The following is a 27,587-nucleotide window of genomic DNA, read 5'->3' on the forward strand; positions in this document are numbered from 1 at the left end:
GCTATAATGTTCTATGTTCTATATTACAAGGTCAGTAAATACTCTGTTATTTATAAATTTGTTAAGTAAAAGTTATTTTTCTCTGAACAATCATCATCCAGAATCTGTGCTTCAGACAATAGACAGAAATATCTAATAGATACAACTGCTCGTGAAATACTTATCCAATTTGATTTTAAATATCTGATGCTCTTCCTCAGATATATGTATCCAAAAAGCAGGCACCAATTTTAAATAAAGTACTAACAGACAGGAAAGAAAATGAATATTTAAAGGATTATAAGGAAAGGATGAAAATAATTAATTAAATATTATCTTCAGATTTGCACACCTAACATTTTGGGATAGAGGGAAAAATGATGGAAGTGAAAGAAATGATTTAACTTTGGATAAAGGATTACAACTGGAATGTTAATTCATCTTTTTTTTGAAATTCTTGGACAGTTACAATCTCTTGATATTTGTTCAAGGAATCGTGGCCATGGCTGCCTGGGTCAGAATTTGTTGCCTATCCCTTATTACCCTGGAGGAGGAGGTTATTGGCTACTTGAGCCGTTGCAATTCTTGCTGAACTGGGAAAGAGTTCCAGAATTTTGACCAGCAACAGCAAAGGAATTGCAAAACAATCCCAACTCAGGGTGGCATGCGACTTGGAGAGGAATTTGCACGCCATCTGCTGTTCTTGTCTTTCTTGGAGGTTGAGCCCACAGGTTTAGAAGGTGCGAATGAAGGTGCCTTGGTGAGTTACAGCAGTGCATTTTGTAGACGGTACAGTCCGCAGTCACTGTGCATTGATGGGAGCTTATGTTGATGGGAGTGAATAGGGTGCCAAACAAGTGGGCTGCATTCTCCCAGCTGGTATCAAGCTTCTTAAGTGGTTCTTGAAGCTGGATCCATCCAGAAAAGCGGAGAGTATACTATCACACTCCCAACCTGTGGCTAGAAGATGGTGGACAATCCCTGGGGAGTTAGGAGGTAAGTTATTCAGTTGAACTCCTAGCTTTGTACAAAGTTCTTCGAGTAGCTTTGCATGCCTACGGCCACAAGCACTACAAAGGAGGGGAAAAATTACAAGTCAAATATGAAATCACACCATTGTCTGATAACAAAATGTGAGGCTGGATGAACACAGCAGGCCCAGCAGCATCTCAGGAGCACAAAAGCTGACGTTTCGGGCCTAGACCCTTCATCAGAGAGGGGGATGGGGGGAGGGAACTGGAATAAATAGGGAGAGAGGGGGAGGCGGACCGAAGATGGAGAGTAAAGAAGATAGGTGGAGAGGGTGTAGGTGGGGAGGTAGGGAGGGGATAAGTCAGTCCAGGGAAGACGGACAAGTCAAGGAGGTGGGATGAGGTTAGTAGGTAGCTGGGGGTGCGGCTTGGGGTGGGAGGAAGGGATGGGTGAGAGGAAGAACCGGTTAGGGAGGCAGAGACAGGTTGGACTGGTTTTGGGATGCAGTGGGTGGGGGGGAAGAGCTGGGCTGGTTGTGTGGTGCAGTGGGGGGAGGGGATGAACTGGGCTGGTTTAGGGATGCAGTAGGGGAAGGGGAGATTTTGAAACTGGTGAAGTCCACATTGATACCATATGGCTGCAGGGTTCCCAGGCGGAATATGAGTTGCTGTTCCTGCAACCTTCGGGTGGCATCATTGTGGCAGTGCAGGAGGCCCATGATGGACATGTCATCAAGAGAATGGGAGGGGGAGTGGAAATGGTTTGCGACTGGGAGGTGCAGTTGTTTGTTGCGAACTGAGCGGAGGTGTTCACCTCCGCTCAGTTTGCAACAAACAACTGCACCTCCCAGTCGCAAACCATTTCCACTCCCCCTCCCATTCTCTTGATGACATGTCCATCATGGGCCTCCTGCACTGCCACAATGATGCCACCCGAAGGTTGCAGGAACAGCAACTCATATTCCGCCTGGGAACCCTGCAGCCATATGGTATCAATGTGGACTTCACCAGTTTCAAAATCTCCCCTTCCCCTACTGCATCCCTAAACCAGCCCAGTTCATCCCCTCCCCCCACTGCACCACACAACCAGCCCAGCTCTTCCCCCCCACCCACTGCATCCCAAAACCAGTCCAACCTGTCTCTGCCTCCCTAACCGGTTCTTCCTCTCACCCATCCCTTCCTCCCACCCCAAGCCGCACCCCCAGCTACCTACTAACCTCATCCCACCTCCTTGACTTGTCCGTCTTCCCTGGACTGACTTATCCCCTCCCTACCTCCCCACCTACACCCTCTCCACCTATCTTCTTTACTCTCCATCTTCGGTCCGCCTCCCCCTCTCTCCCTATTTATTCCAGTTCCCTCCCCCCATCCCCCTCTCTGATGAAGGGTCTAGGCCCGAAACGTCAGCTTTTGTGCTCCTGAGATGCTGCTGGGCCTGCTGTGTTCATCCAGCCTCACATTTTGTTATCTTGGAATCTCCAGCATCTGCAGTTCCCATTATCTCTCACACCATTGTCTTGCTGACTTTTGTCTTATGTGTGGATTCCAAAGCATTAATTGGGATAATAAAGCAGAATGTTAATTGCAAACATTTTGGTCCAGAATTTGCTTGGTAAGTATGAGTGAGTTTAATGCATACAATATTATTGCCGAGTAAATCATTTGGCAATTTATGTCAAGTAGGAGGTATCATGAAAGCTGCAACAAATTGCCAGATGATTTACGCTGCTCTGCTTCCCCTCTCGGAAATGGCAGCTTGCTCTCAACCAGGTTGCAGGTACCTTTGGGTGTTGAATCTGTGCATTTAATAAATACTAAACTCACAACAGAAAGTTATAGCGGGAACTTAATTCCTTAAAAATCTTTTAAAATAAAATTTATGTTCCTGCAACACAATTCAGCATCTTCAGTCAGAAGGAGAAAAAAATATATAATTGGCTTCTAATTCAAGCATATATGAAGTCTTGATTTTTTTTCTTGGTTAAAATATTTTAAGGTTTTACATTTGAACTAAATACTTTTTGTCTATTACTTAATACAATTTCTTTCTTTATCTTTCGCTCTCCTGTCAGCGATTGGAGTCCAATTCACTTTATTTCCTTGTGTTGTTCCCATGCCTTTTTCTCTTTCCCTAAATATTACTTTGATTTAGAGACAGACTGTTAATCTCACAGTTCCCAAATGGAGCTCCTTACTCCCATGAATGACAGTGATATTGTTGGAGATTTTGTGAAAATTATAAAGCCAGCTTCAAAAACACCGAAAAGATTATAGTCCATGGCCAAAGGTGGAACCTGCTAAGCTGGGAGTTTCCATCCACAGTAATTTGCTTGCAAGCTATAAATATATGATGCCACAACAACTTGTTGTGGACTATATCAGTTTCTGTCAAACAATGTTTATAAATATAAGTCTCTGAAGGCAACAACTAATATAGTAAAAAGTTTTGAAAATACTACTTAACATCTAAAGGACTAGAGAGTACAAAACCATGAAAGCGCTTTGGGAGCAATGTTACCTGATAATTGTTGATGTATTTATTTTTGAGACCTAAAAGAGTTTTGTGTCTTTTTTCATTATGTCCTTTGGTATGATATTGAACTTCTTACATCATCATGATGTTGAACTAGCTACAACTAGTGAAGGAGATTTTCTAACAAAGGAAAGATCAAAATGAGTTATCATGTGAATAATGAATGTAAAATGTACAAAGAATGGCAGCTGCAGGGGCAAAAACAATAACAAACATACCACAAAGATCTGTCTCATCAAAAAATAAGTAAAATATTTTACCAATTCTCATTACAAGCAAAACTAAAGAGTGTTAATGCAATGTTTAGTGTGTGCTTTTCTGTAAAGACATTTCCTCAAGCTCTGTCAAAGACATTTGTTGTTTAACTTTTCGATGCTCCCTGACATATGGTATGGGAAAGAACTTTCAATCAAGCAAATTATAGTTATCAAGTCCTGCTGAAAGTGCTCAAGTCTTTAATCATTCAGCTTTGTAGTACACCAAATCAGTTATTTCAGTTTTAGCCATATTTCCTCTAGTAGGTAAAAATTTTGCTGTTTTCTATTTCTAGTGTCTATCATTCATTTACATTTCATTCAATTTTATATTGAATTACTTCTTGCAGGTGGTCATCAATACTTTAACGTTTTGAATTCATATAATGTCTTTATGTAGAGGTCTCCTGGATGTTCCCACAATAATTTACAGCGTTGTTTACACTTCGCTGGCAATGATGCCGGAATTGGAGCAGTGAATTTGAACTCAGGACGTTTCTTCTAACAGCATTGAGATAATGGCTAAATGGCCTATAGTAGTGTAACTGGTTGAGGGATAAATTTATCTAAGGCTTCAGGGTATAATCCCCAGCCTGCTCATTCAGAGAGTGTCATGGAATCTTTCATATCTGCTGAAACAAGTACCACCAACATTCCCTCAGTATTATATGTCAGTGTCAACTGAGGTTTGGTCCTTGGACCTTTGGAGTGAGACTTGAACCCACAACCTTTTTGAATCAGGTAGCGTTGGTACCATTGAACTATGAATGACATCCAGTTGGCTTCAAATTGATGCTTATTTTTAAAAACTGAAGGTAAAATGAAGAAAATGTACAGGCACTTTCATTTAGAACTTGTCTCACAGTTTATTATACTTTTAAAATTAAATGGTGATCAGAAAGGATATGGAACAATTTGTAGGAAATCAGTGCCCAGAATATTTAATGGTCTGGGTAATAAACTCTTAACATAAAATATAAGGTTATACTTATTGCAGTGTAAAGCTAACATTTAAACTAACTACTGCACTTGGTGCAGCGGTAGGAACAAATGCTGTGGCATCGTTTAAATCATTTTCAATCAAATGTTTTTTTGATTTGATTTGATTTATTATTGTCACATGTATGGGGATTCAGTGAAAAGTATTATTTTGCTTGTTATCCAGACAAATCATTACCTTACATTAGTACATCAGGGTAATAGAACAGAATGCAAAATATAGTGTCACAGCTACAGTGAAGGTGCAGAGAAAGACCAACTCTATTAACCAAGAGGTCCATTCGTAAGTCTGATAACAGCGGGGAGGAGGCTATTCTTGAATGTGTTGGTACATGTTTTCAAACTTTTGTATCCTCTGTCCGATGGAAGAGGGTGGAAGAGAGTGTGATAGGGGTTACGTTGGCTGCTTTCCCCAGGCAGCAGGAAGTGTAGACAAAGTCAGTAGAAGGAAGGCTGGTTTTCACAATGGTCTATCTGTGTTCACAACTCTCTAATTTCTCGCAGTGTTGGGCAGAGTAGTCGCGGTACCAAGCTGTGCTGCATCCAAAGTGGATGCTTTCTGTCGTGAATCTATAAAAATTGTTGAGTGTTTTTGTGGACCTGCTGAATTTCCTTAGCCTTCCTAAGAAGTAAAGGTGAAGGTGTGCTTTCTTGACAGTAGCATCAACGTGAGTGGACCAGGATAGCCTGTTGGTGATCATCATTCCCTCAAACTTGATGCTCTCCACCATCTCTACATCAGCGCCATTGATACAGACAGAAACATGCCCACCCCACTGCTTCCCAAAGTCAATAACAAGTTTCTTTGTTTGGCTGACATTTAGGGAGGGACTGTTGCCTTTACACCATGCCACTGAGTTGTCTATCTCTTTCTAGTGCTCTGTCTTGTCATTGTTTAAGATCTGATCCACCACGGTGGTATCATCAGCAAAGTTTTAAATGGAATTAGAGCAGAATTTGATCACACAGTCATGAGTGCATACGGACTATAATAAGAGGCTGAGTATGCAGTAATGTTGAGGATTATCACAGAAATCACACAATACCACGTTATATGCCAACAGGTTTATTCGAAATCTCAAGCTTTCGGAGTGTTGCTCCTTCATGAGGTGCAGTGAAGAGAAGCACACAAGCACAGAATTTATATGCATAGAGATCAAAGGATTGTAGAAATGGTGTGAGTGGAGTGTAAACAGACTGAATAACAAGTCTCCAAGATAATAAAATGTGAGGCTGGATGAACACAGCAGGCCAAGCAGCATCTCAGGAGCACAAAAGCTGACGTTTCGGGCCTAGACCCTTCATCAGAGAGGGGGATGGGGAGAGGGAACTGGAATAAATAGGGAGAGAGGGGGAGGCGGACCGAAGATGGAGAATAAAGAAGATAGGTGGAGAGAGTATAGGTGGGGAGGTAGGGAGGGGATAGGTCAGTCCAGGGAAGACGGACAGGTCAAGGAGGTGGGATGAGGTTAGTAGGTGTGAGGGATGTGTTGCGGGAAATACGGGAGACGCGGTCAAGGGCATTCTCGATCACTGTGGGGGGAAAGTTGCGGTCCTTAAAGAACTTGGACATCTGGGATGTGCGGGAGTGGAATGTCTTATCGTGGGAGCAGATGCGGCGGAGGCGGAGGAATTGGGAATACGGGATGGAATTTTTGCAGGAGGGTGGGTGGGAGGTTGTGTATTCTAGGTAGCTGTGGGAGTCGGTGGGCTTGAAATGGACATCAGTCACAAGCTGGTTGCCTGAGATGGAGACTGAGAGGTCCAGGAAGGTGAGAGATGTGCTGGAGATGGCCCAGGTGAACTGAAGGTTGGGGTGGAAGGTGTTGGTGAAGTGGATGAACTGTTCGAGCTCCTCTGGGGAGCAAGAGGCGGCGCCGATACAGTCATCAATGTACCGGAGGAAGAGGTGGGGTTTGGGGCCTGTGTAGGTGCGGAAGAGGGACTGTTCCACGTAACCTACAAAGAGGCAGGCATAGCTGGGGCCCATGCGGGTGCCCATGGCCACCCCCTTAGTCTGTAGGAAGTGGGAGGAGTCAAAGGAGAAGTTGTTGAGTGTGAGGAAGAGTTCAGCTAGGCGGATGAGAGTGTCGGTGGAGGGGGACTGGTCGGGCCTGCGGGACAGGAAGAAGCAGAGGGCCTTGAGGCCATCTCCATGCGGAATGCAGGTGTACAGGGACTGGACGTCCATGGTGAATATGAGGTGTTGGGGGCCAGGGAATTGGAAGTCCTCGAGGTGGTGGAGGGCGTGGGTGGTGTCACGGACGTAGGTGGGGAGTTCCTGGACCAAAGGGGAGAAAATGGAGTCCAGATAGGTGGAGATGAGTTCGGTGGGGCAGGAGCAGGCTGAGACGATGGGTCGACCAGGGCAGGCAGGTTTGTGGATTTTGGGAAGGAGATAGAAACGGGCCGTGCGGGGTTGGGGAACAATGAGGTTGGAGGCTGTGGGTGGGAGGTCCCCTGAGGTGATGAGGTCGTGAATGGTGTTGGAGATGATGGTTTGGTGCTCAGGTGTGGGGTCATGATCGAGGAGGCGGTAGGAGGTGGTGTCGGAGAGTTGGCATCTGGCCTCGGCGATGTAGAGGTCAGTGCACCATACTACCACTGCGCCACCCTTGCCTGCGGGTTTGATGGTGAGGTTGGGGTTGGAGCGGAGGGCTGCCTGTTCTGCGGGGGAGAGGTTGGAGTGGGTGAGAGGGGTGGAGAGGTTGAGGCGGTTAATGTCTCGACGGCAGTTGGAGATGAAGAGGTCGAGGGAGGGTAGGAGGCCTGCGGGTGGTGTCCAGGAGGAGGACTTGTGTTGGAAGCGGGTGAAGGGGTCAGTGGAAGGAGGGTTAGGTTCCCGGTTGAAGAAGTAGGCATGGAGGCGAAGACGGCGGAAAAATCCTCACACTCAACAACTTCTCCTTTGACTCCTCCCACTTCCTACAGACTAAGGGGGTGGCCATGGGCCTATCCATCCCATATTCCCAATTCCTCCAATGTGGTATACTGCATCCACTGTACCCGGTGCGGCTTCCTCTACGTTGGGGAAACCCATCGGAGGCTTGGGGACCGCTTTGCAGAGCACCTCCGCTCAGTTCACAACAAACAACTGCACCTCCCAGTCGCAAACCATTTCCACTCCCCCTCCCATTCTCTAGATGACATGTCCATCATGGGCCTCCTGCACTGCCACAATGATGCCACCCGAAAGTTGCAGGAACAGCAACTCATATTCCGCCTGGGAACCCTGCAGCCATATGGTATCAATGTGGACTTCACCAGTTTCAAAATCTCCCCTTCCCCTACTGCATCCCTAAACCAGCCTAGTTCGTCCCCTCCCCCCACTGCACCACACAACCAGCCCAGCTCTTCCCCCCCCACCCACTGCATCCCAAAACCAGTCCAACGTGTCTCTGCCTCCCTAACCGGTTCTTCCTCTCACCCATCCCTTCCTCCCACCCCAAGCCGCACTCCCAGCTACCTACTAACCTCATCCCACCTCCTTGACCTGTCCGTCTTCCCTGGACTGACCTATCCCCTCCCTACCTCCCCACCTATACTCTCTCCACCTATCTTCTTTACTCTCCATCTTCGGTCCGCCTCCCCCTCTCTCCCTATTTATTCCAGTTCCCTCTCCCCATCCCCCTCTCTGATGAAGGGTCTAGGCCCAAAACGTCAGCTTTTGTGCTCCTGAGATGCTGCTTGGCCTGCTGTGTTCATCCAGCCTCACATTTTATTATCTTGGAATTCTCCAGCATCTGCAGTTCCCATTATCTCTGAATAACAAGTCTCCCCAGGTGATCAAAAGTATCAGATGGTGTGAGACACTGTTGGGGAACTCTTCAGTGGACAAGGACAGACAGCCTCCAATCTTTGAGTAAACATCCTCTGAAGCAGCCTTCGAGATCCACAACACAGAATTGCTGAGCACAGACTGACAGCCAAGTTCTGTACCCAGGAAGATGGCCTCAACTGGGATCTTGGTTTCATGTCACACTACGCATGAACTCACCACACTATTCTCTGTCTGTAAAACCTTCCTTACTGTCCTGTTTTAACCACATCACCTTAGCAACTTGTTATGATCTTTCTACCTGAATTAGTTTGTACAGTTTTGGATCACTTATTACTTTGGTTAGACCCTTGGCATGTGACCCTTATACCTATCATGTTATTCCAGCTGTTTGGCTTGTCTCCAGCACCACCTTATTTCTAACTTTTTGTAATGATCGCTCTGTCTCAATTAATCAGATCATAGGTCATCCCTTTACTTGCTACTCAGCTCTTGAGGCTTTGCTCACATTGTCTGACACTTTTGATCACCTACCAGAGACTCATTCATCAGTCTGTCTTCACTCCACTCAAATCATTTGTATGATCTTTTAACATCTCTGCTATAAATTCTGTGCCAATATACTTCGCTTCACTTCACCTGATAAAGGGGCAGTGCTGCAAAAGCTTGTGATTTTAAATCAGCCAGTTGGATTTGAACCTAGTGTTGTGTGACTGCTGACCCTGTCCATTCCAGTTCAATACTAGCACCTCCACATTGAAGATTATGGTGGAGGTAGTGTTGTTGTCTGTCCTTATTGACTGTGGTCTGTGGGTCAGGAAATGAGGATCCAGCTGCAGAGGGGGAAGCAGAGTCCTATGTCTTGGAATTTAGAGATGTGTTTGGTTGGAATTTGATGTTGCAGGTAGATTTAACGTCAATTAATAGGAGACGGGTGTAGGAGTCCTAGCTAGTCAGATGTTCCAGGGATGAGTGTTAGGCCAGGGAGATGGCATCTGCCGTGGGCCAATTGTAACAGTAGGCAAGTTGTAGTGGATGAGAGCAATCTGGGAGGCTGGAGTTGATGTGTGCCATTACTAACCTGTCAAAACACTTCATAATGATTGATGTCAGAGAACACCAAGCGGTAGTCGTTAAGAGATGTTGCCTGATTTTTCTTTGGCATTGAGATGATAGTGGTCTTCTTAAAGCAAGTAGGAACGTCAGATCATAGTAAGGAGAGGTTAAAGATGTCTGCGACACTCCTGCCAGCTGGTCAGCACAGGATGTAAGTGAATGACTGGGGGACTCTATCTGGGTGAGTCACTTCCTGTGGGTTCACCCTCAAGATGGCCGATCTGATGTCTGTGTCAGCGACTGTGGGTACAGGCGCACCCAAGTCTGTTGGGGCAGATGACATCATTTTGCTGATCTGCTGTTCAAAACAAGCATGGAACGCACTGAGTTCTTTGGGGAGGAATGTACTGTTGTCAGCAATTCTACTCGACTTTGCTTTGTAGCCCATTTTATCATGTAAGTCTTGCCACAATCAACATGTGTTCATGTGGTTAATCTGGACTCTAGTTTAGTCTGGTATTATGTCTTGGTGTCCCTGATGCTTTGCAAAGATTGTACCTAGATTTCCTGTATAGGTTAGGATGACCTGACTTGAAAATCTCAGAACTGTATTTCAGTAGGGAGTGAATCTTCCGTTTCATCCCATGGTTTCTGGCTGGGGAACAATAAGATTAAACTCTTTGTTTTGCAGTCCTCTACACACTTACTAATAAAGTCTGTGATGGTAATGACACACTCGTTTAGGTTGGCAATTGTGTTGTTAAACTTGGACCAATCCACTGGCTCCAAGCATTCACGTAGGAGCTTGTCCATTACCTCAGACCATCACCATACGGCTTTCTGTACCAGATCCTCACGGTTCAGTTCCCGCGTGTAAGCTGGGAGAAGGAGCACAGTCTTATAGTCTGATTTACCAGAGTGCTGGCAGGAGATGGGGAGGCAGACGCTTTTCACGATTGTGGTTGGACAGTCTTTTGGGAGCATACTCTTGAGGTTGGCCTGTTGAAGTCATCAGCTACAATGAAATTGAGCCTGAGGGTATTCCATCTCAAGGTTACTTGTGATGGTGTGTACTTCATCAATGCACTCTTCACTGCTGTCTAGACAGCAGAAGTTTGTCTACATACAGAATTTAAAATAACCAGCTCATCTCCTGTCCAAATAAGCCAGTGCTCCAAACTGCTTTTAGTAGAATTAGAACATCTGTTATTGGGAAAATGTTAGAGTCTATTATAAATGGCATAATAACAGAGCATTATGAAATACATAATATAAGCCAGCTGAGTCAGCATGGCTTCATGATGGGGATATCATACCTGACAAATTTACTAAAATTGTTTGAAGTAGTAACAAGCAGGGTAGATAAAGAGACAGCAGTGTGTGCAATATGCTTGGATTTCCGGAAAGTATTTGAAAAGGTACCACACATTAGGTTAAAGTAAAAACTCACATGTTGGGAACAGTACATTGGTCTTGATTGAGGAATGTCTGACTAATAGAAGACAAGCAATTGGGATAAAAGGGACATTTTCACTATAGTAGCCCGTGAATAGTGGAGGAGTACGAGTTGATCCAGGTCTGGGGGGACTGTGTCATGAGGAGATGTTGAAGAGATTGAGCCTGTACTCATTGCAATGTAGAAGAATGGGAGGTGACCTGATTGAGATATATAAGGTTTTTAGGGGCTTGACAGGGTAGATGTGGAGAGGTTGTTTCCCTTTGTGGGAGAATCTAGGACCCGAGGACCTAAGTAAAGGATAACCCAGTTGAAACAAAGGTGAGGAATTTTCTCTCAGAGGTTAGTGAGTCTGTGGCATTCTTTAGCATAGAGGGCTGTGGAGGGTGGATCATTAAGTACATTCAAGGCTGACAGAGAGTTTGAATCAGGAAGGGAATCAAAAGTCATGGAGAAAAGGCACCAAAATGGAGTTCAGGAATACCAGATTAGCCATGGTCTCATTTAATGGAGAGCAGACTGAATGGCCTAAACCATGTCCCCTACAATTTGTGATCTTATGGTCTAAGTAGGGTAACAGATCAAGTGTAAAATTGGACCCAAGTAGGGACTGTGTGTTCAGAAGATCAGGATAAAAAGTGGGAAGAGTGTTTTTGGAAAACTGTTAAAAAAAAAGTATTTCAAAGGGTAATGATGGAGGCATAAAACAAGGGGAAATAACGATAGAGGGGTATTGAAAACTTTTCAAGTGGGCGAGTTGCTGGAAAGGAAAAACCTCTCCAAGAAGCTTTAGAATCCTTCTCCATTTGCTGAAACATGGAACGAACTAAAAGAACATTGTAATCAATTTACTGCATCTTTTCACTGTAGAGAATGAACACAGGGTTAAACCTTGCCAGCCCAATTGCCAAAGTTGTACAAGATGCTGGCATTGACTAACTAGGTGGGACATCTTTGTCACTGAAATTTCTATCAGAGCACCACCTACAGGTATAATTGGCAGTACAATGGCCGTGCCCTGGGCCAAGATTACTCTGAAAGCTTTCAACAAAGCACTCACTCCATGCCCCAAAGTTAATCCATGCAAGTCTGAAAAAGAAAAGATCAATCACACAGAGTCTTGCAATCATTTGGACAGCATTTTCTATAATTAGCTCCATTCTACAATGGGTGCTTCAAAAAATTTAATGCTTCTCAATAATTGAAAGACAACAGAAAAAAATAGAAAAATTCATGCAAATTATTGTTCCATCAAAAATACCAAGAAAATAAATTAGAAGCAAATGTGCAACTGACTTTAGACTTTGACAGAATTCCAAACAGCTTTAGGTGCAAATTATTTTAACACAATGAGACCATTTCCTATAAGTGCAGCCCGAGTCAAATTGATTTGTTTCTTTTCAAAACACAGCAGAGGACAGCTAAAGGCATATCCAGGGAACCTGCTCTCTAAGTCAAGCAAATCAGTTTTGAGATATTGTATGTTGTGTAGCGGCTACAAAGGAGCAGTTCTTTTCCAGCTGTTTATCACAATGACATGCTTGACAGATGAAAAATGGTGAATCGCCAGATAGTTCACCCAAAAGTATTGATGAAATCATGCTTTTATTTCATTCATCCATCAAACACAAGTAAACATTTAAGTGTGTTTTTATATCAACATGAAGCAAAGGAACAAATTATTCGTTGAAGTGACATCTTTATAAATCTACGAAGAGATTTCACCTCAAGCTGTAAGTATCACACGGCATGGGCAGCACAGTGGTTAGAAAAAAACTGCATTTTTAAAAAAAAATTAAAATTGGTTTTCTGATCTGCAGTGATGTTTTAATGATCTGCTCAGCTATATCCTCTGATCCCTTTGCTCATTTAATCCATTGTATAGTTCCTAAAATGATGGTAAAGTTTCAATTTTTTTTCCAATCTATTGTGAGGAACCCCTATAAAGTATGGCAAAGAAGTAAAAAAGGAAATTAGAAATATTAGGAAGAGTATGAAGAATAGCAAAAGGCCTTTAATGCATTCTCAAAGTATATCAGAACATTAGGATGAAGAAAGGAGTTTAAAGAGGTGGAGAATGGAGACAGGGCAAATATAATAAATTTTATGCATATTTTAACAATATGACATGTTCACTAATGTTTGCATACCAGATCAATTTTGAAAAAGGAATTAGTTCTGAAAAATGTTAGAACTTAGAATGAATAAGGTGCTAGACATGTTTGTGCCATATACCTTACATGTTTATGGAAGTCAAGGGAGATTTGGAAGGATTTGTCAGGATAACTGCTCAGAGGATGTTGTTCCTAATGGCAAAATCTCAAAATAGAGGCCACAGTTTCAAAGCATAGGCTCTCCTATTTCAGTTGGATTTAAGGAGGATTTTCTTTCAGTGGCTTGTTGATTGTTGGAATTCATCACCCCAGGAGCACTGAAGGTAATTTTATTGAACGTATTCAAGAGCAAGTTCGACAGATTTTTGATTTACAGTAGAATCAAGATTAAAGAGCCGTTGTTTTGATCTTTTATTCTCCAAAGTTCCAAAACAATACAACAGCTTATAAAACAGTTATTACTGCTCCTAGAATTCAAGGAAATCAGTTCCAATACTGAAAACACCTAAAAGAAATGAACAGCTCTTACAGCCGCATTTTTTCCTGTCCTCCATCTTGGATAAGAGTCTTTGTAGTGGGGGTTCATAGTTCCTTGAAAGGAGAGCAGCAGGTAGACAGGATAGTGAAGAAGGCATTTGGTATGCTTGCTTTTATTGGTCAGTGCATTGAGTATCGGCATTGGGAAGTCATGTTGCAGCAACACAGGACATTGGTTAGGCCACTTTTGGAATTCTAGTCTCTTTGTGATAGGACAGATATTGTTAAACTTCATAGGGTTCAGAGAAGATTTACAAGGATGTTGACGGGGTTGGAGGCTTTGAGCTATAGGGAGAGGCTGGATAGGCTGGGGCTATTTTCTCTGGAGCATTGGAGGCTGAGGGGTGACCTCAGAGCAGTTTAGAAAATCATGAGGGGCATGGATAGGGCAAATAGACAAGGTCTTTTCCCCGGATGAGGAGATTCCATACCTAGAAGGTATAGGTTTAAGGTGAGAGGGGAAAGATATAAAAGGGGTCTAATGGGCAACTTTTTCACACAGAAGATGGTGCGTATATAAAACAAGCTGGCAGAGGAAGTGCAACAGGCTGGTACAATTACAATGTTTTGAAGGCATCTGGATGGGTACAAAATAGGACGGGTTGAGAGAGATTTGGGCCAAATGCTGGAAAAGAGGACTTGATTAATTTAGGATATCTGGTCAGCATGGGTGAATTGGACCAAAGGGTCTTTTTCTGTGCTGTACATCTCTATGACTCTACGATTATGGAGATTGGAGAGCAGGTGAGAAAGTGGATCAAATCAGTCATGATCTTGTTGAATGGTGAAGTGGCCAAATGGCTTATACTCGCTCCTACTTATTCTTATGAGACAGCAGAAAATGCAGAAACAATTTTACAATCGTCCAAAAGTGTGAAAAACGTGCTCAGACTAGACAAAGGTCAAGGCAACACAGGTCGATAAAAGCAAAGGCTAATGAAATATTTGGAGTTCTAACAGAGCATGGAATGTAACAGTAAATTAATAGTGACATATTTATGCAACATATTGTCTTGGTCACAGCTGGTTTTGAACATCTAATTCACTAGATATCGTCGGGTATGAGATACTGAAACTGCTGTAATGTAGCTGAGATGTTTAAACATTTGAAAAGTGATGATTGACAGAACTGATATTATTTACTCCCCAGGATTAATGACAATATGTCTTTCAATTTCAAATCATCACTAAAACTCAATGTCCATTCTCAGAAGTTTTGTTACATGTTATTGGAACTTGGAATCTTTCCACAGGCAATGATTGAGGCACAAGAGTATTGCATCTTTAAAATAAAACTGAATTAATGCTTCAGACTGAGGAGAACACAGGGTGACAAGATATGTGAAGGGAAGTGGATTTAGTTTACATAGGTTTAGCAAAGAACTGGTAAAAAGAAAACATAGAACATAGAACAGTACAGCATAGAACAGGCCCTTCAGCCCTGCTTTGTCTTATTCACTTATGCAATGTGGGTGCCACATTCATTGCCTGTCCCTAGTTTCCCTTGAGAAGGTGGCAATGAACTGCCTTTTTGAACCTCAATGTCCTAAAAAGCACTTTACAGCCCTATGAGTGTGCACACTGTTGTAATGTAGGGAAAAGGTAACCAGTTAGTATTCATCAAATCCCTCATGTAACATTAAGACAATCGGAAGAATTTAACTCACTTTGGAAGGAAGATCATGCTGAGCAATAAAATGACAAGGAGGGGACAAGGTACCTCCAATGGGAGTCGAGGATGAATAACGACCTTCCCCTCTGCTCTTGCCTGGTGCCAATCTGTGCAGCTAAAGCTGCTGAGCTTCCCAATAGCGTGGACTTTCCATTGCCACAGGCAAAATAATGGTAGGTGGAGGATGATCTTAATGGTAAACAAAGAACTGTGACTGCTAGAAACCTGAAACAAAAACAGAAATTAGTGGAGAAACTCAGCAGGTTTTGCAACATCTGTGGAAAGAGATACAGAAGGGGAGAGGGAGAGAGGGGGAAGAGGGAAATGAGAGGGAGACCACGGAACGGGGCAAGGAAAAAAGGAGGGGGAACAGGGTGGAAGGGAAGGGAAAAACATTGTGTCCATTGCTTTTCTGCACAAGGTAGCATTTATAGATCATACAGAAAGGTCAATCAAAAAAGACATTGACTGTGGTGTGATTGGGAGTTTGGAGGTGCATTTCACAGGGGCCGACTATGTATTTGGTAAAGTCACACACCTCAGACCTCCTTATTGAGACATGACAACAACCTGTAGCAGAAGATTTGATGCCCCACAGTGTGAAGGCATAACATCCAGCCTGATTGTTAAGGATGGAAAAGCACAGATGCCCTTTCAATTCTTTGACCTTTATCACAGATTCTCTACCAATGGAGGTGAACTGTCTGATGTCAAGGTTTGCCTTTCTGTGACAATGCTCTGACGGAGAAGGAAGAAATAGAGAAATGGCCTTCAGTAAATGCATAACAGCAGCAACCAGCAAAAAGTACACCATAAGATATAGCAGCAGAATTAGGCCATTCAGCCCACCAAGTCTGCTCCACCATTCAATAGTGCTGATATATTTCTCAATCCCATTCTCCTCCCTTCTTCCCCTAACACTTGATCCCTTGCTAAGCAAGAACCGATTTATTGCAGTTTCAAATGCACTAAATGACTTGACTTCCACAGCCTTCAATGGAAATGAATTCAACAAACTCACCACCCTTTGGTTGAAGAAATTCCTCTTCATCTCCGTCTTAAAGGGTTATCACTCCACTCTGAGGTTGTGCCCTCAGGTCTTAGTCTCTCGTACTATTGGAAAAAATTTCTTCATGGCCATTTTATCTAGGCCACTCAGTATTCTGCAAGTTTCAATTGGGCTCCTCCTCATTCATCTAAACTCCACTGAAACCAGACCCAGAGTCCTCACCTGCTCTTTATATAAGTCCCTTATCATCTTATAAATCTCTTTGGACCCCTCCAATGCCTGCACATCCTTCCTTAGATATAAGGCCCAAAACTGCTCAAAATATTCTAAATGCTGTCTGACCAGTCTCATACAACCTCAGCAGTACATCTCTGCCCTTGTATTCTAGCCCTCTTGAAACAAATGTAGCATTGCATTTGCCTTTCTAACTGCAAACTGAACCTGCATGTTAACCTCAAGAGAATCCTCAACTAGAGCTCCCACATTCCTTTGTGCTTCAGATTTCCAAAGCCTTTACCCATTTAGAAAATAGTCTACATCTGTATGTTCCTTACCAAAGCACATAAGTGCACACTATCAGTTTATTCTATTTGCCATTTCTTTGCCCACTCTCCTATCCTGTTCAAATCCTTCTGTAGCCTCCCTGCTTCCTCAACACTACCTCTCCTGCTACCGATCTTTGTGTCATCTGCAAACTTAGCAACAATGCTTTCAGTTCCTTTGTCCGCATCACTAACGGATAATGTGAATAGTTGTGATCTCAACACTGATCCCTGTGGAACTCCACTAGTCACCAGCTACTATTCTGAAAGAGACTCCTTTATGCACACTCTCTGCCTTCTGCCAGTCAGCCAATTCTCTATCCATACAAGTCTCTTGCCTTTAACACCATGAGCTCATCTTATTTAGCAGCCTTCTTGAGGCATCTTGTCAAAGGCTTTCTGTAAATCTAAATAGATTGCATTCTCTGGCTCTCCTTTGTCTAACTTGCTCATTATCTCCTCAAAAGAATCTAACGGATATTTAAGACCTGAATTCCCTCGATGAAGCCATGCTGACTCAGCCCTAATTTATCATGTACTTTGGAGTACCATGCAATCTCATCATTAATAATGGACTCCAAAATCACTGGCCTGTAGTCGCCTGTCATCTGCCTCCCTCCCTTTTTAAACAGGGTTTTATATCATATATATTATTTTTCAGTCCTCTATGACCCTCTGTGACTCCAGTGAGTGCTGAAAGATCACCAGTAATGCCTCTGAAATTTCCTGAGTTATCTCCTTCAGAACTCTGGGGTGATTTATCCACTTTCAGACCAGTCAGCTTCTCCTTAATAATGACCACTACACTCACCTCTACTCACATCTCGCTGGAAGTTCTTGTATTTTAATGCTGTGAAAACTGATGCAACGTGTCTATTGAGTTCCTCCGTCATTTCTTTGTTCCCTATTATTACTTCTCCAGCCTCAGTTGTTAGTGATCCAATTTCTACTCTTGTCTCACTCTTCTCTTTCAGATTAAAAAGCTCTTGCAATCTTCTTTTATGTTAGTAGCTAATATATTACCACTATCATATTTTATCTTCACTCCACCTTTCACATTTTCCATGTAATTGAACCTACTTCCCCCACTGCTGAGATGAAAGCCCTATACAGTGTGGGTGCGGAGGGGGGCTCAGCTGCAAGGAAAGTTACGGAAAACCTTGAGAGGGCTGAGGGCTCAGGAGACATTATTAAAATTTCCAGAACAAGTTATAGGGACAGAGAGCAGCAGCAGCTGCTGGAGAGCCCCAGAGGGACAAGATCCACTGAGAAGGCACAAAGGAATGGTGATAACCTGGATTTATCGATTTCACTACAGTTACCTGAAAATTTCCAAATAGCAATGCCAGAGAAAATTGAAAATATTTTGATCCATCTTCTCAGTGATATGCCAGTTGCTGGACAAGATTGGGTAGTAATCTCAATCCCATGAGCCAATGTCACAGCTGACTTTAACTTTCGCATTAGCATTTCATTTTAGGAGACAAATGGACAGTATTTGACACTGATCCAGTAACCTCACTGCCAGGTCTTATCTGTCAGTCAGGGCTTCCTGAATGGACCAGATTAACAGGCCCAATTAGGGACATCACATTCTATGATGTCTACCCAGCTGACCTCAATATAATCACTGTATCCCTCTCCCTCTGAATCAGAGGACATAGGCCAGTTTTTTTATCTGTAGCTCCTCTTGACGTATTTTAGCATTGGGTTAAAATACTCCAAATATTGCCTCTGTGTAATACACAGTAGCTCGCCTCTCGTGCTTAGAGCATCTCGAAAGAAATTCATTCTCTTCTTCAGGTGGCAAAGGTGGCGAGGTGGTGCCACCCACTGTGTCCATCTCAGAGTCCCAGGTATAACAGGTTGTAGCATCATGGAATCCCTTCAGTGCAGGAGCAGGCCCTGCGGCCCAACAAGTCCGTAAGTATTCTCAAAACTTGATGGAGAGGGAAAGCCCATGGGTTCTGGAACAGTCAAAAAGACTTTCGATTAGCAGGGCACATTTGCACTTGCACCGTTTGCAAGTTTGTGGCTTTTTATGGCCCATGTTCTCGTTCAGGACCATCGCACCAACCTGAACTTTGTATGACACTGGACCTGACCTCGTGTTAACCATGCCTCTTATCCATGTAGGGCCATTCCTATGGTTCCCATATCAAATCTCTTCCCCTGAAGAAAACTGTTTCTTTGGCTTAGCAGAGTCTTGTGTCTGGCTTTGCTGTTCTTGATGCCATTTCACTCTCCTTCCCAGGTCTGGGAAGATCAGATTTAACCTGGTGCCCAGTGTTCTCCAATTAGCAACTCTGTTGGACCTGTCCCTGAAGTTGCATGAGGGGCGGTCCTATAATCAAATAGGAACTGGGGTAGTTTGGCATCTAGTGAAGCTGTAGACTGTTTCTTTAAGCGTGCCTTCTTCAAAATGTGGACTGCTGTTTCTGCCAGACCATTGGATGACGGATGATATGGAGCTGTCCTGATCTGTTCAATCCCATTTGACTTTAGCAAATACTCAAGTTCGCTGCTAGTAAATGATGCCCTGTTATCTATGACCAACACAGGCCATATAACACAAAAAATGCACACAGGTTTTCCATCACCATCCCTGTGTTTGATGAATGAAGTCTATGCACTTTCAGCCACTTTGTAGATGTGATGTTTATCCAGTAAATGTGGTGCATCTAGATTTCCAAAAGGTATTGACACAGAGCCGCACAAAAGGCTGCGGCATAAGATAAAGTTGTTACAGGCATTGTATTAGCATGGACAGAGAACTGGTTAACTAACAGGAAACAAAGAGTGGGAATAAATGAATGTTTTTCTGGTTGGCTGACAGTGAATAGTGATGTGCCTCAGGGATCAGTGTTGGGGCTACAATTGTTTACAACTTACATAAATGATTTGGAATTGGGACCATGTATATGGTGTCAAAGTTTGCAGATGGCACTAAGATGGGTGGTAGAGCTGGGTGTACAGATGACTCTGAAAGATGGCAGAGACATATAGATGGTAAGGGAAAAGATGGAAATTTACAGGCTGATTACCCTAATCTCAGTCGTGGGTAAGATTTTGGAGTCCGTTGTAAAGGATGAGATTGCTGAACATTTGGAAGTATATGGTAAAGTAGGGCAAAGTCAGCATGGTTTCATCAAGGGGAGGTCATGTCTGACAAATCTGCTAGAATTCTTTGAGGAAGTAATGAGCAGGGTAGACCAAGGAGAGCCAATGGATGTTTCTATCTGGACTTCAAGAAGGCCTTTGACAAAGTGCCACACAGGACGCTGCTGAGTAAGATAAGGGCTCATGGTATTAGAAGCAAGGTGCTAGCGTGGACAGAAGATTGACTGTCTGGGAGAAAGCAGAGAGTGGGGATAAAAGGGTCTTTCTCAGGATGACAGCCAGTGACAAGTGGTGTTCTGCAATGGTCAGTGTTGGGACCACAACTTTTCATTTTATACATTAATGATCTAGACGAAGGAACTGTGGGCATTCTGGCTAAGTTTGCAGATGATACAAAGACAGGTGGAGGGACAGGAAGTATTGAGGAGGTCGGGAGGCTGCTGAAGGATTTGGACAGGTTTGGAGACAGGACAAAAAAGTGGCAGATGGAATATAACATGGGAAAGTGTGAAGTCATGCACTTTGGTAAGAAGAATAAAAACGTGGACTATTTTCTAAATGGGAAGAAAATTCAGAAGTCTGAAGTACAACGAGACTTGAGTGTTATGGTCCAGGATTCTCTCAAAGTAAACTTGCAGGTTGAGTCAGTAGTCAAGGAGGCAAATGCAATGTTGGCATTTATTTTGACAGGACTTGAATATAAAAGCAGGGATGTACTACTGAGGCTTTATAAGGCTCCAATCAGGCCACAATTGGAGTATTGTGTACAGTTTTGGGCCCCATATCTTAGGAAGGATGTACTGGCCCTGGAGCTGATTCACATGAATGGTCCCAGGAATGGAAAGCTTAACATATGAGGAACGTTTGAGGACTCTGTGACTACTCACTGGAGTTTAGAAGGATGAGGAAGCATCTAATTGAAATTACAGAATACTGATTGGCCTGGATAGAGTGGACGTTGGGAAGATGTTTCCATTGTTAGGAGAGAGTAGGACTCGAGGGCACAGCCTTAGAGTAAAGGGAAGACCTTTCAGAACAGAGACAAGGAGAAGCTTCTACAGCCAGAGAGTGGTGAATCTATAGAATTCACTGCCACAGAAGGCTGTTGAGGCCAGGTCATTGAATACATTTAAGACTGAGGCAGATAGGTTCTTGATTATTAGGGGGAATCAAGGGATACAGGGAGAAAGTGGGAGAATGGGGTTGAGGAACTTATCAACCATGACTGAACAGCAGAGCAGGCTTGATGGGTTGAATGGCCTAATTTCTGCTCCTATGTCTTATGGTCATATAGTTTAAGTGAGTGGGCAAAGGTCTGGTAGATGGAGTATAATGTTGATAAGTGTAGTGTCATCCATTTTGGTAGGAATAACAGTAAAAAGGATTATTACTTGAACGGTAAAAAATTGGAGCATGCTGCTGTGTAGAGAGACCTGGGTGTCCTTGTGCATGAATTTAGAAGATTGGTTTGTAGGTGTAGCAGGAAATAAAGAAGGCGAATTGAATTTTGTCTTTCATTGTTAGAGGGATTGAAAACAGGGAGGTTATGCTGCAGCTGTATAGGGTGCAGGTGAGGTCACATTTGGAGTACTGTGTCCAGTTTTGGTCTCTTTACTTGAGAAAGGATGTACTGGCACTGGAGGGGGTGCAGAGGAGACTCACCAGGTTGATTCTAGAGTTGAGAGTGTTGGGCTTATGAGAAGAGACTGAGCAGACCAGGATTCTATTCATTGGAATTTAGAAGAATGGGGGTATCTTGTAGAAATGTACAAAATTATGAAGGAATAGGTAAGATGGAAGCAGGGAAGTTGTTTCCACACCTGGTGGGTGAAACTAGAACAAGAGAACATAGCCTCAAAATTATGGGGAGCAGATTTAGGACTGAACTGAGGAGGAACTTCTTCACGCAAAGGGTTGTGTGCCTGTGGAATTGAGGCTTCCTCACTGAGTGTTTTTAAAGGTAAGATAGATAATATTTTGAATAGTAAAGGAATTAAAGGTTATGGTGAGACAGTGGGTAGGTGAAGCTGAGACTGTGAAAATATCAGCCATGATCTTACTGAATGGTTGAGTGGGCTCAAAACTGAAGCTAAAACTACGTAGGAGACCACCTTGCCGGATGAATATTATAAGTAAACAAAACAGGCAAGTATAACTGTACAATTATGCGTGTGTCAGTTAAATTGCAAGCCGTCAGGGGAGAACTTTTACCAGCAGTGATAGAATCACGGTCAGGTTATCAGCTACTTTTTCATAAAACTGATGTAAACTCTAATAAGCATAACATCAGCAAGAAAAAGGTAAAACCCTTGCTCTGCCTTGCTTCCTCCTGGTATTCTTGTTAGCTATTCTAAAATTAGACTTACATTCAGCTTAGAGTGCAGGAATACCTTCATTTTATTATTAAACACTAGTTAACAAAAAAGTGCCAAGTGCCAGATCAAGTTAGACACCAATTTGTTTCCTTCCATTTTTATGAGGCATGGTCTGTAGCATCATTTCCAAATTCTGCAAACGTAACTGTGCTTATAGAACAAGATATTACATGAAAAGAATACAATATAAATACAGAAAAAATTGCACAGGTAAATATTCACCTACTTTTGCTTCAGCACAGTGTTCAAAAATAATCGATGTATATTATGAAAGACTGTTGTCCTAACACTGATCCCTGAGGCACACCACTATCCAATCAGAAAAACATCCATGTATCGCCACTTTTTGCTTTGTTAATCAAACAATCTTCTGCCCATGCTAATACATTTCCTGTGACACAGAGCATCTTTACCTTGTGCAGCAGTCTTTTCTGCAGCACCCTGTCGAACACCCTCATACACCACGTCCACCAGATCCCCGTTGTCTACCGTAATCATAATGTCCTCAAAGAATTCCAGAAAATCAGCTAAACATGACCTGCTTTTCATGAACCCCTGCTGCATCTGCCTGATGGGAAAATTTTTATCCAGATGTCTCACTATTTCTCCAGATGAAGGGTATAGGCTCGAAACGTCGACACTCCTGCTCCTCTGATACAACCTGATTTGCTGTGTTCCTCCAGCTCCACACTATATTGACTCTCACTATTTCTTCTTTGATTATAAATTCAAGTACTTTCACATTTGCCTCCACGTGGGACTAAAATAATGAATGCTTCATATGAGACCATTTACCAGTGTTCCAGAAGGTTTCACAATCTCTTCTTTCAAATGCTGTGAATTTTACTAATTTTGGTTTGAGTGCTAAAAATATGGCATAACTGTTTATGTATATATTATGAAGAGGACACCAGGTTCTTTTTTTTGAGACCAATTATACAACCTGTGATCCCCTATTGCAGCTTTACTGAAACATTGACGTGGATTTTAAAACAGACCATCAGACTTTAGTTGATTACAAGCACCGGGAGATGCAAACAAGGGATAGCTGGTCCTTGCTGAGGATTTGAGATGAAAAAAAGAAATGTATAAAGTACGTGATCATAGCTTAAAGATATTACTGTCTGAAGCACAACATGAAACAAATAAGGCCTGGGATAATAATTCCAAATCAGAATTATTATGCTTTTTGCTGCAAATTTAAAGCATCACACTGCCAGACTTTTGGAAACTTCCTATAGCCTTTAGAAGAGATTACATTACAGTGGTGAGCCTGATCAAGAATCTAATACATTTCTAGGATTTGAACAATGAATGTGACGTTTTGTCAACTAAGGCAACCATTGAACGTTGCCAGCAGTGTACTGACGCTTCTTGGAGCCTCAACAGGAATAAAAAAGTAATCAAAAATGTAAACCTTTCTGAAAGTATTCATATTAAAACTAAAGCAACTTCAGCATTATGAATGAAAAAGCTAAAATCGAAAATGGTGATGAATGGACTGGAAACTATTTATTCGTATAACAGATTCTTCTTTACAGATCTGATAACATCTTTTAAAGTATTTACAAACTCTTAACAGCGACTATATGGTACAAAAGAAAATCTGGTTTCCCCATCAGCTCAGGCACCAGTCTTTTTTATGAAATGAAGTGCAGTACTGAAGTCTATTAAAAAGCAACAATGACCAAGTTAATGAGATCACCCGCTGTACTTTTCACTTCTGAGCACCACATTACAGCAGACAGTTGGACTGGCAGTCGAAGCAGGTTTGGAAGACATGGATTGTCAGAGCTGAACCATGCTGATGCATTAAATTGGACAGCTTCAAGAGAAATATTATAGACAACTCACTACTATTACAGGTTATATGGGACTATTAGAGATTACATGGTCTGTACCATGCGTTTCAAGACCAAAATGACTGCCAACGCAATATTGCAGACAGATGCTTTTCTTTTTTCCTGGTTACATTATTTACGAATAGATTCTGACACAACAAAGGCCATATGTTCTCACATATAATTGTTTGAAATGTACAATAAAATGTGGACATAGTACCCCGTGCTGTTTTTGATCAATACATATGTATATAGGCATATATCTAATACAACTGAAAAGTCCATGTCTTCATATAATCTGAAGTATAGGCCAATTCTGAATTCAAGTCAATGAGCATGCAATGAGAGAACAGACAGCTAGCAACACAGAGGAATTGAGATCTGCAAGAAAAATCCCAGTAGACATTGCAATTCTTCACAACTAAAAGATTCACAGACAAAATAAAAATACAAAAACCTCTCATTCAACCCAAATTTTTGTCCTTTCTTAAACATGAGATATTTTCTGGGATTCTTTAGCTTGTTTGCAACTATATAACCATTTAATCACCCTAGCATTCCTTTCCACTGCTGAAATACCATATGGCACACGGTCATTGGTTTCCTCATCATCTGTCAGGTCATCATTGCTCCGTCGTGACTGCTCACAGTCTGAACTGATCATGCTCGCACTGCGAAAGTTCAGGGAGATTATGTCTGAATTAGCCCTTGTGAAGTTTTCCATTCCAATGTTTTCAAGTTCTTCAGGATCAAGTCCGCAGTAATTAAAGAACCGCTCCACGTCAGCATTAGCACGGGCGTATCGGTCGCTGAGATCGGACTTGGAGCGATGAAGGGATGGTCGTCTGCTTGGATTGTTGGGCAAGTCTGGAGGGGTTTGTGCGGGTGACCTGGGTACATTACATGTTGAAATATTAGGTTTGGGCAGAACAGGAGGGGCAGAACTGCTACTGGGGATTGGTTTTAGAGGCTTCCCTTCAACAACCCTCCTCACATCTGCGGAACTGTGAGAAATGTGCAGGGCTGAATCGCTGACTTGGTCTTCAAACAATCGCTTGGTTACGTTGAGGTTGTCTCCCTGTAGACTACCATGGCCTTGGTTACTGTACACCTGAATAGATTCTGTGAACGTGCGCCTGTTGATTTCTGTGGAGGCAGGTCTATGCTGGGGCCAATTCCGTGCGGTGTGTTTGTGCACTGACCCTGAGGTGGAGCTTTCTGAGCTATTAATTATATTCTTCAAAATTTCCAGATTCAAGTTTTCTCTTTTGGCAGTGCTGTCTGCTTTATGATTGTTAGATAGCTTTTGTGAAGGGGTACCTGCTGCCCGCCTGACTGCTGGGCAGACTGGCGGCTTTGCCAGCACTGCTGGTTTCACCGGCTCCTGCTTGGCATTGATGACTTCTTGACTCTTCACATATTTCGCTTTATCAGCTTCAAGCCGTTCCACGGCGCTGAGTCTTTTCGGGTTAGGCTCTGCCTGCCTTCGGAAATAGTCTGGCCCTTTATTTAGTATGCGAAGAGGAACAGCTGACGTAAACGTAGTTGCTGAACCAACAGGTTTGACCATGCTATCTGCTTGTAGCATTTCTGTAGGCATGCTCGATGGCTTGTCCCCAGCAGCCGTCTTGGAATCTGTGTTGAGCAACTCCAAAAGCACTGTGTTGAATCATGTATGTCAAACAGATGAAGGGAGGAAGGGTCTTATGCTGCAAGTGTTACCAGCACAGTCTCATCTGATGCCTCATATATATCACTGTTCTCTTTAAAGCCAGCCTTCATACAACCAGCCGTGAGACACAACTTGGTATTACTCTGTGCTGCTGCTTCTTTGAAGTTGGCCAGGAGATGTGGGAGACTTGTCAGTTCTTTCCTGCGCAACTCCAGATGGGGATCTGAAACAGAGAATAACCAACTGTGTTACTATCAATGGGTGACACCAAACCTAATCTTCAGCAACAAAACTGAAAAAAACACCTGGGTTGCCATCCATACTGTGTGGAGCTGGAGGACTATCGCAGGTCATGCAGCATCAGGGGAGCAGGAGAGTTGGTGTTTCGGGGCATAGACCTTCCTGATGAAGGGTCGAGGCCCAAAACATCGACACTCCTGCTCATCTGATGCTGTCTCACTTGCTGCGTTCCTCCAGCTCTACAGCGTTTTGACTCCGACTCCAGCATCTGCAGCTCTTGCTATCTCCTAGTTTGCAGTGATTAGCTAGTGAGGAATGCAGCAAATCATGCAAATGAAAATCTGCATTGCCAATGGTGTGCTCAAATACATCAAATGGGCCAACTGTGATCTTTAAAAATAGCTTCGTCATACAAGCCAGCTTAGCATCAACATTTTATACCATTGTGCATTGAGAATAACTCATGAATATTAATAGTATCAGAGATAATGGGAACTGCAGATGCTGGAGAATTCCAAGATAATAAAATGTGAGGCTGGATGAACACAGCAGGCCAAGCAGCATCTCAGGAGCACAATTCCTCTCTGATGAAGGGTCTAGGCCCGAAACGTCAGCTTTTGTGCTCCTGAGATGCTGCTTGGCCTGCTGTGTTCATCCAGCCTCACATTTTATTATCTTGAATATTAATAGTGCTCTCTGTCAGGAATGAAGGCTCACGTTAGCCATGTAACACTGACCTTGGGCCAAAGGGAGGCTGAACAAACCCGGGTTGCTGTCCATGTCATGAACCATCTAGGCACGTTTGTGAGCATCTCTCAGGTTAGGATAAGGGAAGTGCCAACTTTGTTTGTTCAGTTTAAAAGCACAATCATGCATGTATTAACACACCTGAATCTTTTGATGTTGTGCCGGCTAAGTGATTTTGTTCTGGAGAAAGTTAAAAACATGTCCGTATCATATTTAGCCATTACAATAAATCGGTAATATAAAATTATCCACGGGAAGAAAGAGTGCTCATGTATTATTAACATCTCCAATAAAATTGTGACAATTAACCATATTCCTCCCAAAAATGAAAATTGTACACTTAATTTTGCAGTTCAGTATTTTGATACTACAATACATCTTTAAGCAGGTCACACTGATAATGCAGAATTTAACCAAATTTTCCTTGATATCACTGACTTTTCTTTGTTCTTTTATGTGTTAATGAAATGTGGAAAGTGTTGAATTTTTTAAAAAATTCATTTATGGGACATGGGCATTGCTGGCTGGCCAGCATTTATTTTTTGTATCAGAGATAATGGGAACTGCAGATGCTGGAGAATCCAAGATAATAAAGTGTGAAGCTGGATGAACACAGCAGGCCAAGCAGCATCTCAGGAGCACAAAAACTGACATTTCGGGCCTAGACCCTTCATCAGAGAGGGGGATGGGGT

The 27,587-nt window shown here is 42.8% G+C and overlaps 1 protein-coding gene and 1 long non-coding RNA gene across 15 annotated transcripts in view; both read right to left on the bottom strand.

Moving 5' to 3' along the window:
• Positions 1-15,566, bottom strand: part of LOC125451828 (uncharacterized) — a 165,175-nt gene extending 149,609 nt beyond the window's left edge. The window contains exon 1 of the long non-coding RNA XR_007247399.2: positions 15,398-15,566. This is a non-coding gene — a long non-coding RNA (uncharacterized LOC125451828). The remainder of the gene's footprint in view (positions 1-15,397) is intronic.
• Positions 15,567-23,882: 8,316 nt separating this feature from the next.
• fam110b (family with sequence similarity 110 member B) overlaps positions 23,883-27,587 on the bottom strand; it is a 155,576-nt gene continuing 151,871 nt past the window's right edge. For 8 of the 14 annotated variants that reach the window (XM_059645925.1, XM_059645924.1, XM_059645916.1 and 5 more), the window contains 2 exons: positions 26,886-27,075; positions 23,883-26,131 (listed from right to left, as the gene is read on the bottom strand). In XM_059645925.1, the coding sequence (XP_059501908.1) occupies positions 24,724-25,836 (1,113 nt within the window). In that variant the 5' untranslated portion in view covers positions 25,837-26,131; positions 26,886-27,075 and the 3' untranslated portion in view covers positions 23,883-24,723. The remainder of the gene's footprint in view (positions 26,132-26,885; positions 27,076-27,587) is intronic. The other 6 variants (XM_059645921.1, XM_059645920.1, XM_059645913.1 and 3 more) reach the window with 1 other exon arrangement.

This window comes from Stegostoma tigrinum, chromosome 5 (assembly GCF_030684315.1).
Source record: "Stegostoma tigrinum isolate sSteTig4 chromosome 5, sSteTig4.hap1, whole genome shotgun sequence".
NCBI classification, from domain to species: Eukaryota; Metazoa; Chordata; class Chondrichthyes; order Orectolobiformes; family Stegostomatidae; genus Stegostoma; species Stegostoma tigrinum.